The sequence below is a fragment of the Pan troglodytes genome, chromosome 13 (genome assembly GCF_028858775.2).
Source record: "Pan troglodytes isolate AG18354 chromosome 13, NHGRI_mPanTro3-v2.0_pri, whole genome shotgun sequence".
In the NCBI taxonomy this organism is placed as follows: Eukaryota; Metazoa; Chordata; class Mammalia; order Primates; family Hominidae; genus Pan; species Pan troglodytes.
Genome location: NC_072411.2, coordinates 45,016,989 through 45,034,190, shown reverse-complemented (window position 1 = coordinate 45,034,190; position 17,202 = coordinate 45,016,989). Strand labels below are relative to the sequence as shown.

General features: G+C 36.5%; 1 protein-coding gene across 14 annotated transcripts in view; it reads right to left on the bottom strand.

The window, feature by feature from the left end:
• Positions 1 to 17,202, bottom strand: part of KYNU (kynureninase) — a 159,463-nt gene that overhangs the window by 59,765 nt on the left and 82,496 nt on the right. For all 14 annotated transcript variants that reach the window (XR_010149734.1, XR_010149738.1, XR_010149733.1 and 11 more), the window contains one exon: positions 15,743 to 15,889. Coding sequence is in view for 8 of the 14 variants with exons in the window: in XM_515818.6 (XP_515818.4) it covers positions 15,743 to 15,889 (147 nt within the window). In the remaining 6 variants the exon portion in view is untranslated. The remainder of the gene's footprint in view (positions 1 to 15,742; positions 15,890 to 17,202) is intronic.

Below are 17,202 nucleotides of genomic sequence, written 5' to 3'. Positions count from 1 at the left end.
CCTAGAGCTACTGAATGACTGTATTTATGTCAATATATACAAACAGAGGAGACAACAGGCCCTGGTAGAGACAACACTTCTCCATGCCACTCAGGTGGGCTAATGCTAGAGAACTGGATGCCATGAATATACTTGGGAGATTCCAGAAAGGTTAAATGTGGAGTCTTGATAAGTAAGCAACAACAAAGAAAGGGCCCCAGGTGGGGAAGAATAATGAATAATTGTTCTGAGAAATGTTAATCACAAGTAACCTGTGGACACAGTGACCTCCTTCCACACATAGCCCCAGCAGCATGGCTTCGGTCAGCATGTGGCCCCCTCCAGCACAACCCCATAAAACTTCCCTCCACCCCTTGCCTCTCTGCAGACAGCCTCTTCTCTGTTGGAATGCCCATTGCTTTCTTGCAAGGTATCTTCATACTTTCTCTAATAAATCTGCCTTTCTTTACCTATGACTGTCTTGGTAAATTCCTTTACCACCCATGACGAGCCCCAGCTAGTCGCACCTGTGACATTAATTTTGAAGATAAGAAATCCAATAAGGGAGTGTTCTGAATCAAAAAACGGGTATCATGAGAAAAGTGTGCACAACAATCAAGGAACTCATTGAATTAAAAATGAGTATCTTTAACTTGGAATCAGAATGAAATTAGAGTAAACATGTTTACGTAGTGATTTAAAAACTCTGGTATGGATCCAAGGATAAGCTAAACAGTGAAATGAATTCATCAAGATATATTCATTTATTTATCAACTTGTGCAAATTAGGCTAACACAGAATTAGGGAGATGGGAGAGCTCCCTGGACCCCTTCAGAGGATTTGCGACCTGGGTGTGCTTCACTTACTCAGCTGCTTGTGGGAGGGGGAGCATGCAGGCGAGTGTGTGCTGGGGCCAGGGTGAATGCTTTTGGGCTCCAGACCCATGGTAGCATCTAGGGGTATGTTACAATTAGTGCTCTTTCAGCAGTTGCCTTCCATGGATGGCCAAATGTTAACAAGCTCAGTGGGGAGTCAGGTGACAAGTCTTTTACAACTTGCCCTCTTGGCACCTAGGAGGTCCTTGTCTGGCATCCAGGAAGAATGAGGTCACAGGGACTTAAAGGATGGTGAATTGAGTGATGGAGGTGGGATCTCAGTGGGATGAGGAACTGGAAAGGGGATGGAGTAGGTAGCTAATTTTCCCCTGGAGCTTGGCTGTCCCAGCTGAAATCCTCTCTGACTGTCCAGCTGCCTCTTTGATGTTCAGATGCTTCTTCTCTCCTTCTCTGCCACGCCACTCTGCTCCTCTGCCAGAGGAGTTTGGGGTTTTTATGGGTACAGGATTTGGTGGGGGGAGCAGTCATGGTGAGCCAGGGTGGTTTTGGAAAAAACAACATTTAGGCAGGAAAACAGGGATAACTGTTCTCATTTAGGGCCATGGTCTCCAGGCTTGAGGGTGAGGCCTTTGCTGGGGAAGTGCCTCTTCTACCAGTATTTCCATGGCTCCTGACTTTATCATTAGAATTTTATTACCCACTGATTTCAAGCCATACCCTAATATTTTAAAAAAGTGTAGTAGCTTATAACTATTGCTACTCTAAAGGAAAATATGAAGGGAATGTCCTGTGGGAAAAGAGTCACAGAATGGGTAGTTGGAGAGAACAGGCTGGACAGAAGCAAGCTGATGCTTGTCTTTCAATAAAAACCCTGGATTCCTGAACAGCGATGGTGAAGATGTTGAAGATGGCCAAGCTATCACAATTTGTATAGGCCTTCTTGAGCTATGTTTATTTCACAAGAAGAAGAGCCTTTACATTTTTTAAAATTAATATGTAACTCAAGTTACTCTTTGTTTAAGTTCCAGAAGGCTTCCAGCAATGTGATTTACATAGCTAGTCAGTTACTCCTTGGGGGAAACTGGCAAAGAATCTGGCACCATTGTTATGCCCTCTAGTTATGCAAATAGATGGCAGGGGGAAATGACAGCTTCTCAACTTCAGTGGTGTGAAAGGAAAATAAAAACTGGGACCTCAATTTACTAGGCCAAAAGGAAAAAGCTGAAAGCTGAGTCATACTAGAAGCTGCCTTTCCTGTTTTTCTTAAGCAGATAGCTACAGATAAAAGGTTAAATCCTACTCTACGTTCACCTTATTTTATGTAAAGTGCTGATTTACTGAGCATGAGAGGAATACATAATTGATTATTCCCTTACCTGCTCCTTCTCTCTTGCACCATGTGGGTAACCATACCCTTCCTCTTTCCCCTCCAGCCCACTTTTCCCTTTATTGAGGCCCTCAAAATTATCTTTGTAGAAAGGCACAGACCACAGTTTCTGTGATTCCGTTTTTATTTCTTCTGGGCATGCACTTATCCTTGGAATAATAGACTTCTAAACTGAGTGAGACTTGTCTCAGATACTTTTTGGTTGACTATGGGAATGAATGTTCTGAACTATCTGAATGCTCTCCTTGAGGTTATTCACAGTTTGTGGTTTTGGCCAACTTTAAAGCTAAACGAATTGGAGCATACATAGGTATACTTTGGGTGCTGTTAGAACATGTCGAGGGTGTTTTTTCTAAGACACCTTAGTGAATCTATTGTCTCCCTTTGTCAAGCACTTAACACAGTCTAAAGCAATATTCTCTTTACATATTTCTATGTCACATCTGATTCTGATCTCTTTAAAGACAGAGATGGTGGGATTTTTTTTTTATTCTCTATTTTCTGTCTGTCTCTTTTTAAACCCAGAGCCTGACGTAAAATGAGAGGTCATTATACATCTGAAAGAATAAAATTTCTTGAGTGTAATGTACACCTCAGCTGGTATTAGACAATGGGAGCGGGGGATGGATGAGTACTTCCTGCTGGAATTCTCTCCAGTGGTTTGCAGCTGTGTTTCCCAAGCACACGGAGGCTTGCAAGCTCTTAATTAGAGGGAAAGCTGCTGCAAACACCCCAAAGGTCACTGAAGGTATGAGGATGGGAGTAGTAATGCAGCCATCATTGCTGGGAGCTGTTGCCAATGGAGCAACTGCCTAAGAGACCTGCCAGAAGGAGATAAAAGGGGTATGGAGGGGCCAGTGTATTGGGGCTTCCTTATATGAGGGTAATTGGAAAGAGTAGGCTTGAGGTTCTGAGAAGGAACAGTGATGAATGCTGGCACTATCTCATTCAGAAAGACTTTTGATGCTTATTGACATTTAGGCTACGCCTTCTTGACATTTAGGAGCAAAGTAAAACTTGTGGGTTTTCAATATTCTCAAGAGAGACAATTATGTGGACTACAGAGACAGAGGTCTCAGATTACCAAGAAAATAAAGGACCAAGAAAAAGATTATATATTTTTTCTTTGATGTTTCTAAATGCTGACACCAATTTGCCATTGTATGATTAGTTTATATATACATACAAAATATATATAATGTGTATATATGAGATTAGTTTATATATAAATATATATTAGATGTATATATGATTTGTGTGTGTGTGTGTGTGTATATACACTAATCATGTAATGGCAAATTGGTGTCAGCATTACAAACATCAAAGACACAATCTTTTTCTTGGTCCTTTCTTTTCTTGGTAATCTGAGACCTCTGTCTCTATAGTCTACATAATTGGCTATGTATGGCAAATTCATATATATATATGTAGAGAGAGACCTCATCTCTGTAGTCTCTCTCTCTCTCTCTCTCTCTATATATATATATATATATATATGGCCTCTGTCTCTGTAGTCTACATAATTGACTATAAATGGCAAATTCATATATATATATATAGACAAGACAATACTGTGGAAAGAGAGTTTTGGTATCAGCTATAGCTAGACTCCAATTCTAGCCTTTACTTGCCAGCTAAATTGCCTTGAGGAAGTGCTTAAACTCTCTCAGATTCACCCTCCTCAAATGAGCAGTGGTGAAAACTTACTGTTAGGGTTGCTAGGAAAATTGGAAATACATGTCAAGTACCAGAAACACAGTAGGCCATCAACTGTAGCTATTATCATTCACATTTTTACGAAGCATTATTTCAGAGACTAGATTCACTGTTTCATCTCTGCTTGCTTAAAGTAGACATTGGCAAGATTGTCAAATCCAGAGATGAGAGATAAGAGGAGGGAAGAAAATGAGCATTTTGCTAATGAAATTTAAGGGAAAGGTGTGAATTGAGAAGGTATTAGAGAGAACTGACAGCTGGATGGATAAGAGTAAAGGGTTTGGAAGAAAGGAAAAGCAAACCAATCCTGAGCCCCTAAACCATTGTATAATTTGCAGGTACAATAATCACGCCACTTTAAATAAAGTATATGCTTGAAAGAGAAAATTTCAGCTGTTTCTTTTTACCAGAAAAAAATAATTGTCTTTACTTACTGTCAAAAGTAAGTATGAAAACCAAGAAAAATTAAATAAATTCAGTCATGCTGTTCTCTTCTACAGTCTTTCTCTGGCTAGCAAGGACCTCACACAAAATGTAGTTTGTTTGATTTATTTCTGAGACTCAAGATCGGAAAAATAGCTTAAGGTAGTTTTTCAAGCTTAATTTAGTTCATTTAATATTTAATGACTTAACGGAGCAGTCTTCATGTCCTAAGTGTGTCAAAGAATAGAAGTGGAATTTGAAAAAGAACTCAAAACTTACAAAAAGCATCTTGATTTTTTAGACTAATTAACCATTATAAGTTATTCTGTAGAAGCTTCTGATTCTTTTTAAGCAGGAATACAGTTGTGCTTTTTATGCAGTACTGTTCCATCAAATCAACCTGGCCCACTTGACTGCTGATGTACACACATTTATACATTCACTTGTCTAGCAGGTATGTATTTAATGATGAAAGACTATGTGCAAAGCACATGAATCTGTGAAATTTGCAAGGTCTACCCTCAATCAGTCATTGAACACTCTACTGACATAGCTTCCTAAATTTGAGAGTTAAAATAGGCATAGAAGTAATTATAAGACAGTGCAAACGGTGGCCAATGATACATTTTTCATCATGGTGTGGAAGTATAACAGGAAGACAGATATATCCTGATACAGAAAAGTGAGAAAATGTTGCCAATAAAAGTCAAGGATTTCATTTGCAGGTTTCTACAAGAGTCAGTCAAGCAATGTATGAGTTGGGCCTGCAAGAAATACTTTATTTTACACTTCATTGTAAGAATATCATAAGCATGAATACATACACACACACACACATAATGTTGTGGTATTCATATAGATATATTCACCAGCGATGACTTGGCTTCAATGGTGGGCTCAGTGGGTAAACATGGATGTTGTGTCGAAGAGCTTAAGCCCCATCTAAGGGACAGAGCTGCTACCCAGTGTTGCCACCTATAGGAATGAAGGTCCATTGTTGTCAAACTTCTAATTTTTTGGAAGATATTTGAAACCAGGAGTCTTTATATGAAATCTCATGATTTCCTATTGTTGGCATATGACTACATTTTAAAAATACACCATGTTTGCTAATACAATGAGGGCCTACACAAAGCAAACCTCTAGGACAAGTTGTAACCTGTGAAGCAAGTAATGGTTGACTGGGAATAGAGGAAAGGAGAATGTTCACTTGTGGGAATATGTAGGTGGAGGGAAAGCTAAAAAGGAAGACAAGGAGGCACAAAGTAGGACATTGAGACAGGGAATATATACAACTTTTGGCTTAGCTGATATATGTTATGTGAAGGAGAACAGTGGAAAATATGATACTGATAATTCAGCATATGCAAAATCATAAAGAGCTGAAGTTATTTGCATTCTATTCCACAATCAGTAAAGGAACAATGGTCATCCTGTGGGAGAAACACGACGCAGGAAATTCAAGTAGGCAAAACATGGTGCCAATCACAACTGTCCCAACAAAGTCCAACTGACTTTTCAGACACACGGTGACTTTTAACCTTTATTCATCAATTTACCTACTAGTCTTATTATAAAGTGGATTTAAAGCAAGTATTTAATTTATCCATCACGTACTAGTGACAGTTATATCTGGAGATAGCCCCATTTAGATATAAAATAAAGGAACAGTCTCCCATAAGGTATTTTTCTGCTGATTACTGTGTCAACATGAATGGCCTATTCCTCAACCAAATTTACTTTATTTTAAAATATTTATTTACATACTGAATTTGATAATATTGCATAGACACTATGGGACAATTCTCCAAGACGCTGCTTCTAAATTGCTTCCTTTGATGCCAGGTTTTATAGACAATATGATGATTATCTTCTTTGCTCACCACCCTCCTCCATAAGATAGATTATCTGCTGGGAAAATATTTTCTCTTCAAATCGACTAACCTTTCATGTTGACATCCCTAATCTTGTTTGTATAAATAATTTAACTGATGAAAGAAGTGAATTTCAGAGAATGGTGTGGAAGAAATCTCTCATATTTTATTGGGAATTTTTTTTCTGCCCAAAGATCTTTTGGAATTCCATTTTTATTGCCATGAGACATAGCCTTCCTTTTCCATTTTTATGGAGGGTAGAATAAATTAGAACTGATGTGTACATTTCACATTGGAACACTTTCATTTTTCAGTTTAACAAAGACTTAAATCTGCCTTCCTTGGTTAGTCAAGAGGCATGAAAAATGGAATATTCAAGAATATACTCTGGGCTTTAGGCAACTTAAGTATTTTATGAAACATCTATCATCTACAAAAAACTTAAGTGTAACACTTCCTTCGGGAGGCCCTAGGTTTAGCTGTTATGCCAATGAATGAGGCTAATTCAGGAGAAATAGATATCCCTCATGGCTTTGATAAGGGTGGCTGCAGAAGCAGAGATCCTGATTGACAACCAGGAGGCTTGCTTTTCCCAGATCTGTAATCCTATAACAACATCTGGAGGCCAGGCTTCATTTCCATTGAGAATTAATAATTATTTCTCAAATGGTCTATTTAATCAAAAGCTTAAATTAAACACCTGATGAAGACTTCTTAGAAACAGCTCAAAATTTTCAGATTCTTGGGCACTGATCCTCACCAACATATTTTGACTTATTTGACATATTTTAGGCTTCCACCTGCATGGATTTAAGACTACAGATTGTTCACCATCTGTCTGAACAAAACAATCTTCCACTATTTCCAAAGTGAAGAGTAAAGACCAATTAGCTAATGGAACATTGCATCTAAGCTTTATGTCATTTTCCCCTACATCAAAATACAGGTGTAAATTCCTTACTCAACATTTTTCATAAGCAGATATAGTATATCTTCTATCACCCTGAAAATATCTGTCAAGTATATATATACACGTACATATACACATATATAAGCATACCCACAAATATTTACAAATATATATATGTGTGTGTTTGTGTGTGTTTAACATGTCTTTTTCTTGAATTCTGTGAATAGAACCAAAGGTGAGTTAAACTACAGGAGTTCAGTACAGATACTTTATTTCTGATGCTTATATGTAACCTGTTTTTATTGTCACTGAGGGAATGAGGATGAATAAAAATGATTTCCCCTGAGATAAAAAAAATTGTGTGCATGAAATGGATCTGTCCTTTCATACCTTCATCTTTTGAACTGTATCATAATGACAGAGCATATTTATTTATTTATTTATTTATTTAGAGACAGAGTCTCACTCTGTCCAGCAGGCTGGAGTGCAACGGTGTGATCTTGGTTCATTGCAGCCTCCACCTCCTGAGCTCAAGTGATTCTCCCACCTCAGCCTCCTGAGTAGCTGGGACTACAGGCACACACGATCACACCCAGCTATATTTTAATTTTTTTAAATTTTTTATATAGATGATGTTTCAACATGTTGCTCAGGCTGGTCTCGAACTCCTAGGCTCACGCAATCCACTTGCTTCAGGCTTCCAAAATGCTGGGACTACAGGCATGAGCTACGGCGCCCACCCAACAGAGAGTTTTCAAATTCTTGCAAAGATACTGCAATTGCCTCCTTTCGTCCACTTGTATTTCATTCCAATCTATTCTCATCATCATATGCAGGATATTTCTTTGTAAAATTAATATAAATATGGCTCTTTGAATGGCTAAAACCTTTCAATGGCTTTCCATGGGTCTTCAGGGCAAAGCTAAATGGCTTAGTGGGACCTTCTTTAGTTGGCCTTTGGTCTGCTTTATAGACTTGTCATCCCTTTTCTAAAATTATACAAATTACACTGAAATACTTGCTTCCCTGCAATCCTACCAATATTTCTAACTTTCTAGAAGGGATTTTACCTGATAATTTCTACCCATATTCTATAATTGGCTCAGATCTCATCTTCTTTAAGAAGGTCTCACCCTGACAATCCAGATTAAGTTAGGTGTTTCTATTTGCAACTCCTTTATTATAATTTACTGACCAAATATGTACTGATAAAAGAGCCAAATGCATGCTACTCTATGGTTCTACTACACAAACAATAGCGACAGGATTCTTCTTATACACTAAGATCCTATTCGGTGAATGGCCAGTGACAATAGCAAAATGTCTCTAATGCCAACAATTTCTGGTAAAGATGACTTATTATTTAACATTCCAGTATTAAACTTTTATGAAAGAGGTTAATTTTTATGGATAAAAATTTCATACATTATGCTAACTTATATTGGTACACAAAAGTGTTTAGTACTCATTTATTCTAGCTAATTAATTGCTCAAATTCTGATATCCCATGTACTATTGATATCATTCTACTGTAATAGAGATATTACAGAGATATTATTCTATTATAATATTACGACAGTTGATTTCCAATTTTCAGGACTAAAAGCATCACGGCCAAGCTTTCTGTAGAAATTTGAGGCTTGATCACTCAATCATTGTGTTCTAAAATAATCTCAAAATTGTTTTTAAAAAATAATTAGGACTATCTGAAGATAAATAGAAGGTTCACTGAGGTGGATATTCATATTTAAATGTGGTTTGGGTACCTGTGATTTTACTAAATGATTTTATTAATGATGTCTTTATTCATATTTCTGATTTTTGCCTTAAATTATTCTGGATCCAGAAGTAATTCATTTTTATTCAAACTGCTTGGGCTATCATTGTGATTATTATTTTTTAATAATTTAAACAGCTTATGATTGAGTCTAAGAGATGTGAGACGTTTGCACCCAAACAAAGCATCATATGGCACACAAAGAAGTAGAAGCTAATAAAACAATGTTGGAGTTTGCAGAATTTGGTCTTCCTTGTAACCACCATTTGCATTCAACTTTTAGTAAGCTGAAAAAAAACAAATATGCCAGCATCCATTAGGTATACTAAAATGTGTAAAAGATGTGAGAAATTAAGGGAATCATTCATTCATTCATTCAACAAATACTTATTTGGCTCTTCCTAACAACTAGGTCCCATTTAAGTTTCCATGTGCTTTAAGCCACTTTAGATGAAATTAGAAAGGGATGGAGGAGTACAAAGAGTTTGTGCTGAGTTTTTTAAAAATAAGATTATTAAAATTTTTGTAAGTTCCATCTCTTAACTTTTTAAAACTTCAGTCTAGTCTCTTGAGTCCTGGCCAAACTGCTTAGATTATTCTTTTCTTTTTTTTTTTTAATTCTAGTGTGGAACTATTCAGTGACAGTCTTTAATAAAAAATTCTGGATATTTCACTTTCTGCCTAAAAAATCTCATTTCTTCATTATTTCTTTATCCAGCAAGCCTGGATAGTCCAATTTTTTTTCTTAACATGTTGACAACTGCTAACATTTATTGAGTGCTTACCATCTGCTAAGCACTAAGTATTTTTAAAATGTATACCTTTTCATTCTCTTTAGAACAAACCTGTGAAGTTGGCACTATTATTTTCCTAATTTGTTAAATGGACAAAATAACTCACATTAGTAAGTGAATTAAAACTATGCTGAAAAGTAATGTAGAGACCTAGAGTCAAGTCCAGGTCTGACTGTGTCTTCCTGATCTACACATTCTGTTAATGAAAATGCCATACTGCGTCTTAGAATAAGTATCCTACTCCATCAGGAACACACAATAACTAGTTCCAGGTGTAGCAAAACTAATAGCTATTCTTGAGCATGCAGTGATACTTCACTTCCCAGAAAAGGTCATGGACTGAGTGTTAGTCAATGGAATATAAGTGGAAGTAAATGTTGCCATTTCTAAGCTAAGACTTTAAAGAAGTTAGTGTGCATTCCTTTGACTGAATCCAGACAGAGGCTGTGGACACAAAAGCCAAAGGACACAACCATGAATCTTTTGGAAACCTGAATTAATGGATGGAGAGAAAGTTAATTCCTGCCCGATGCATGAGTAAAATATAAACATCTATCACTGTGAAGACATTTGTGACTGTATTTATTTATAACCAATAACTATTCTACCTAACACATCAAGAGTTCTTATTAAAATATTTTTCATTATTTATTTCCTATTTCTTACTATAATCTAAATTTGTGGGAAAGTCTATTCATACCTCAAGATGATTTAGGCATACAGTCTTGATTCCTCTTGCTTTATATCTTATTTTCAACTTGTCAATTTTCCATGAATTGTTTCAAATGCTTTGTGAAATGAGACGATAAAAGAAAAAAGAAAGAGAGAGAGCAAGGGAGAGAACAAAAAGAAAGGAGAGCGAGGGGGAAGAATAAAGGGATAGAAAAAAAGGAAAAAGGAGCAATGAAAGAGGAAAGAGGAAAATGGGTTAGGAACAATGAGATCCTATGAGGGTATAATTGAGGAACATAAGAAATATTATATTTAGCCAACCCGAACCCCATTCCCAACCCCTTCCTCTTAGTCTCTCTCTACTTTAGGGCCATAGATGTGAAATATTTCCTTACTCATGCTCTTTCTTAGCTGCCATTTCAGGAAGCAGTGAGTCATTAGCAGGAATCTGCTAGGTTTTTTTCTGGGAAAGATTTAGCACTTAGGATGAAAGAAACAGATGAAGCTGCCCTGCTGCTTCTCCCTTCTTCCTTCTCTCTGCCTTAAATAGAAATGAGATTTCTGGATTTGAGACAAATATCTTGTGACTGTGATGGAAAAAGTCTGAGAAAACTCTAAGGAAACTTGGGAGATGGCACTCAGACATAATTGAGTTGCTGAGTGGACCCCAGCAGCCCCTTGCCTCAAGTCTTTCGTGGTGAGAAAAAGAAATCTGCATTTTTCACCCAAGGTTAACATTTGTTTCTTGTAGCTGAAAACATTCATCTTTGATTCAGAAATATTAAAAGAAAGACAGACCCTGAAAGGATGAAATTAATAAGAGATAGGTTAAAAAGGTCAAGAACAGAAAAGCTGAGTGTACTGGTCCAGAAAGATGGTGACATGATGATACAGTAGAGACATCTTGTGGATGACACAAATCTCTTTGGAGCATATTGATCCCAAGGTACATATAGGACATCCAGATGTAGTGGGGAGATGCAGGCTATTTCCTATTGTATGAGTAGCCTGAAGTCTGCACTTGACAGTGGTAGATGAATTATGGCAGTGGTTAAAAATCACTAGAGATACAATGCAGGGGACAATCAGAAACATCTACAATTAGTGGGTGTAGGAAAGAAGTTCCTAGTAGAAACAAGTAACAGAATATGAAAAATATAGAAACATGGAAGTAAGACAGAGCTCCAAAAAGATGGGTTGGCACATCTTCATCTTGAAGAAGCATCTTCAAACTGATGTCTCTTGCCACATGCTGGCCCTCCCTTGTGATTGAGCTCTCTAACCTGTTTTCCTTGGCCTCCCCCACTTGCTACAATCTCAGGCCTCCTCAGTTAAGAAAAGCCTCAGTATCTTAAATCCATTGTGTGAATCAAAGTCATATTATCAATTGTTCTTTTTATTAATTAGTTTTCTTCTTTGATGACCACTTGAAATCTTGTATTTTCTCTCTCCTTCAAAATCAATTTCTATGCCACCTACAATCAAATCAGGAAAAGAAAGCTAACCATATAGAAAAATGGGCAAGACACTTGAACAAGCATTTCATAAAAGATATATAGAAAATCAACAAGTATTTGGAAGATTCTCAATCTTATCAATAATCAGGGAACTGCAAAATAAAACTGCCATGCATTACCACTGCAAACTACTTAGAACAGCTAAAATTATAAAGACTGAAAATAGTAACTATTGGTGAAGCTGTAGAGAAACAGAAAGTCTAATACATGCTGGTAGAAGAACAACTTTTTTGGAGGATTGGCATTATTGATTAGAAATAAATATACGAATACCTTATGGTCCAGGAATTCTAATTCTAGCTATATACTTAACAGAAATGTATATGAATGTATACCCCCCAAAATTTATGTGAATATTTAGAGTAGCATGTATTATTATATTAGTAGTTCTCAAATGAAAATAAAATCCAAATATCTACCCTAAATAAAACGGAAAAAACCTGTGATCTATTTCATACTATGTAAAAATACACTGAAATAGAAACAAAAACAAACAAAAGTACTGCTAGGTACTGCATGAATGAATCTCACACATATAAAAGTAGCAAATAAGCCAAACACAAAAAAAAACTTTATAAAAGATAAGCATCTAAAATCCCAAATTCAGAAATCTGAAAGGCTCCAAAATCCAAAACTTTTTGAACACTGACAGAATGCTCAAAGAATAAAAATTTCATTGGAGCACCTGAGATTTCCAGATTTGGTGTGTTCAAGCAGTAAGTATAATGCAAATATTTCAAAATCCAAAAATATCCAAAATACTTCTGGTCCCAAGTATTTCAGGTAAGGAATATTCAACCTGTATATACCTTCATATAAAGTTCAAAACTAGACAAAATAATGGATTTATATAAAGTTCAAAATGGACAAATCTGCCTATGTGGTTAGAAGTTAGGGGAATTATAAATTTGAAAGGGGGATGCTATGGTCTAAATGTTGGTCTCCCCAGACCCCAATTTTATATGTCACAACCTTATACCCAATGTGACAGTATTAGGAGGTCAGGGCTTTGGAAATGATTAAGTCATGATTAAGTGATTCCTCATGAATGGAATTTGTCCCTTTGTATTAGAGGCTCTAGAAAGCTCCCTTAGCCCTTCTGCCATGTGAGGAAGGGCAAAGCAACAAGGCGTCATCTGTGAAACAAACAGCAGCTCTAAGCAGACACCAAGTCTGCTGGCATCTTGATCTTGCACTTCCCAGCCTCCAGAACTGTGAGCAATATATTTATGTTGTTTTTAAATTACCCAGTTTAAGGTATTTTGTTATAGCAGCCCAAGTGGACAGAGACAGAAGGTAACAGGTAGTATTTGGAAGAAGACACGATTGAGGATTCTAAGTATTGGAAATACTTTTTTTTTCTTGATGGGTTGATGGTTATAAGGCCTCAAAATAACTCATGAAGCTATTTGCTTATGATTCATGCTGTTTTTGGTATACATACATTTCTTAAATTAAAATATTTTTCACAATTTCTGTTTCTTCTTCCTTATCACATGACTATGAAGATTTTACCTCAGAACCTCCTGATTGACTCTCATTGCTCCATCCCACCATCATTTTGTATTCCCACCATGCTTTATTTCTGAAAACGTTTTTTTGCCTCACATGTCCAAATCTACCAGTGACTGTGTCATGCCCTTTGTTCCTAGAATTTCCTATCTCTTTCTTGATTGACACCTTTAATTTCTTCTCTGCCTCTCTCTTCAGTTTTATTCACAGATGACTAGACCACCGGAGAGACCTATCGAAGTCTACATTTCAAAGAACTTTGCCTCACCTTGGTTGATAATAGGAGGAACTATAGCAAGAGGGTAAAAATTTGTTAGAATAATCTTGATAATGGATAAATCTACATCTGCTATATCCCCATTTGATTCCCATAGTATTGATTGCTTCTTCATAGTTACACTTAAAGCTTCTCATTCCTACCTTCATTTATTTGACTGAGAGTTCTATGAGACTAACTTGGTAGGCATTTATTATATTTTTTTAAGTTAAAGAAAACCTGCAAAACATTTAACAAATGGCTTTAGCAATCAAAGTACTTAAGTATGAGATTTATGTATAAAACCTAAAGTAAACAAATTTATTTTGTGTTTCAATGGGAAACAAAAGAAAGTGTCTCTCAACCACTTTATAATGTCATATTAATTGAGAAGAGTAGAAAGGTAAGGAAACCATCATTTAATAGCAGAATGTGTGCCAATCCATTTGGTGTTTTATATTCATCATTCTCATACTGAACCTATAAGGTGGGTGCTGTTATGTTAAATTAGCACTTTTAAAGAGAGATGTCAAGTAACTTGCTCAAGATTGTGTAACAATTAAATGACCTAGCCAAGATTTGAACCTCAGATTGTATGATGGAAACCCATGGTCTTTATTCTGTATCTTGCTGTCTCATATCTAGGAAGGTTAATGAGACATACGTGTATACTAAGGAAGCAGGGACTGCTGATTACTTGCATAACATTTTAAAATATGATTTTTTATTGGCCTCCCTTTATTTTGGTGCTTAACATTTAACATCTAAATTAAGAAGACATTATCTTTATATCTTTTGTAATGCACCACTTTCAGAGTTATCCATCAAAGCAGTTGGAAGTCGTTGTTAGAAATTCCTAGAGACTGCTGATAACAGTGCTAAATATATTTTCATTAGTTCCATTCATTAGCTTCAATAAATGAATATATTAACTAGACTTCACATGTATATTAATCCCATAACTTATTAATGTTCAGAATAAAATTCAATTGTCACATTTTTAAATACATGGCTTGATTGCTGAATGAAATAGAAGTGCTATTTAAAGATTTTAAACACAAATTGTGACTGTTGAATGTTGCCCTTTTTTTTCAAATAAATACTAAAAACACTTTTTACAAACACTTACATACAAAGAGACATGACTTCAAAACAATTTAACTGTGATTTAGTAGTGGGTAGGAAAAAAAGCTCTCGTTACAGGCAGTATAAAAAATTTTCAAGAGTCTTAGGAATAAAACGGCCTCCTTAAAGTAACTTGTATAAAATTTGATCTACTGATAAAATTGAATTCTGCATTTCTTCATCTTTAGATACTCAGCATTAAGTGAAAACTCATTTATAGAGTGATTTATAGTATGACAAAGTATGAGTTGAATTTTTAATAGACCTAGCATTAGTTCCTATCCTAAGTATTTTGTCTGCTTCCTGGTGACTGACCAGCTGAGTACCAATGGCATCACCTGCAGCTTGCCTGGCCTGCTGACTAGAGGCAAATGCACAGAGCAGCTGCTACTAAGGAGGTGAGACCACAGAAGTGGCAAAAAAAAAAAAAAAAAAAAAAAGCAGTTTAAATAGAGATGCCTGAAGCAAAAAAGAATACAGATTTTCTTTTAAAAATGTAAGATTTACTCACTTTCTTTTCTTTTTTTTTTTTTTTGAGATGGAGTCTTGCTCTGTTGCCCAGGCCGGAGTGCAGGGGCACGATCTTGGCTCACTGCAACCTCCACCGCCCGAGTTCAAGTGACTCTTCTGCCTCGGCCTCCCGAATAGCTGGGATTACAGGTGTCCACCACCATGCCCAGCTAATTTTTGTATTTTCAGTAGAGATGGGGTTTCACCATTTTTGTCAGGCTGGTCTCAAACTCCTGACCTCGTGATCCCCCTGCCCCGGCCTCCCAAGTGCTGGGATTACAGGCGTGAGCCACCATGCCTGGCCCAAGGCTTACTCTTTTTTTTTTTTTTTTTAACTTTTGAAATAGTTTTACTCAGACACAAGCTAAAGTACTTCACAAGTCATGCAATTAGAACACTCTTAAGTAGAGTGATGTTTGGAGTAAGGTGGGAAGAAGTAAATGGCGTGCATACCTTCGCTTGTCCAGCTTTTGTGATGGCAGGAATATTAAAGTGCTGTCCAGTGTAAAAATGCACCCCACTGAACAGGATCACTGCAATTGAGTCTCCTTCCTTCTCAATTACTTCAAGGATATCCTCTATTCTTAAGGTTTCTTCCCCCTAAATCAAGTTAGGCACAAGTTAGGTCATATCGATAATAATAAATTTGTAATTTCATATTGCCGATCTAAATTTCACCGTTGAGCTCTTTTGCATTATAAAATAGTTTTTTTTTCAGATTAAGGTTCTTTAAAAATCTGGCATAAGAGCAGCATTTGAGCATAATTTTTATTATTAAGAAATGATAATTAAAAAGTAAAAAGTGGTTTTTAAAGTGAAAGTCTTCAAAAGCCTAATTGCTTGATTTATTCTCTAGTTTTTAAAAATTAATTTGTACTCTTTCCACAGCTATAAGTTGTTTTCTCCTTATTCCTGACTAATAAAACACCACAAAGTGCAAGAAGTCCATGAAGTATTATATAGCAAGATAAATTATCAGAAATTGGTATTGCATTTATCAATCTGATATCCTGTTATTTTTTCCAAAAAAAGAAAACATGCCGGGTGTGTGGCTCACGCCTGTAATCCTGGCACTTTGGGATGCCAAGGTGGGCAGATCACTTGAGGTAAGGAGTTTGAGACCAGCTTGGCCAACATGGTGAAACTCAGTCTTTATTAAAAATACAAAAATTAGCTAGGTGTGGTGGTGCATGCCCGTAATCCCAGCTACTTGGGTGGCGGAGGCACGAGAATAGTGCCACTGCACTCCAGCCTGGGTGACAGAGCAAGACTCTGTCTCAGAAAAAAACTAAACTAAACTAAGCTAAACCAAAGAAAACGTAACACTTACACATCTTTTATCTGAGTTTTACCTAGCCAATATCATCTATTAGATTAAGATTAAAATCTCCTCCAAACTAATCTAAAGCTCAAGACCCAAACAAGAAGAAAAATATCAATAAAACTGACTATAATAGAGGGGTTTTTTCCTTATATCTTGCCACTACTAATAATTGATTACTTACTAAAAGTTGTGAATGAATTTAGATTTGGTCTTGCAAACAACTTGAGCTGAAAAAAATTAGTTAAATACAAAGTACCTATGTGTATCCTGTATCCTAGCAATTCTGAAGTTTTCATAATTTTTTTTTTTTTTTTTTTTTTTGAGACGGAGCTTCACTCTTGTTGCCCAGGCTGGAGTGCAATGGTGCGATCTTGGCTCACCACAACCTCCACCTCCCGGGTTCAAGTGATTGTCCTGCCTCAGCCTCCTGAGTAGCTGGGATTACAGGCATGTGCCACCACATCTGGCTAATTTTGTATTTTTAATAGAGATGGGGTTCCTCCATGTTGGTCAGGCTGGTCTTGAACTCCCTACCTCACGTGATCTGCCTGTCTCAAACTCTCAAAGTGCTGGGATTACAGGCGTGAGC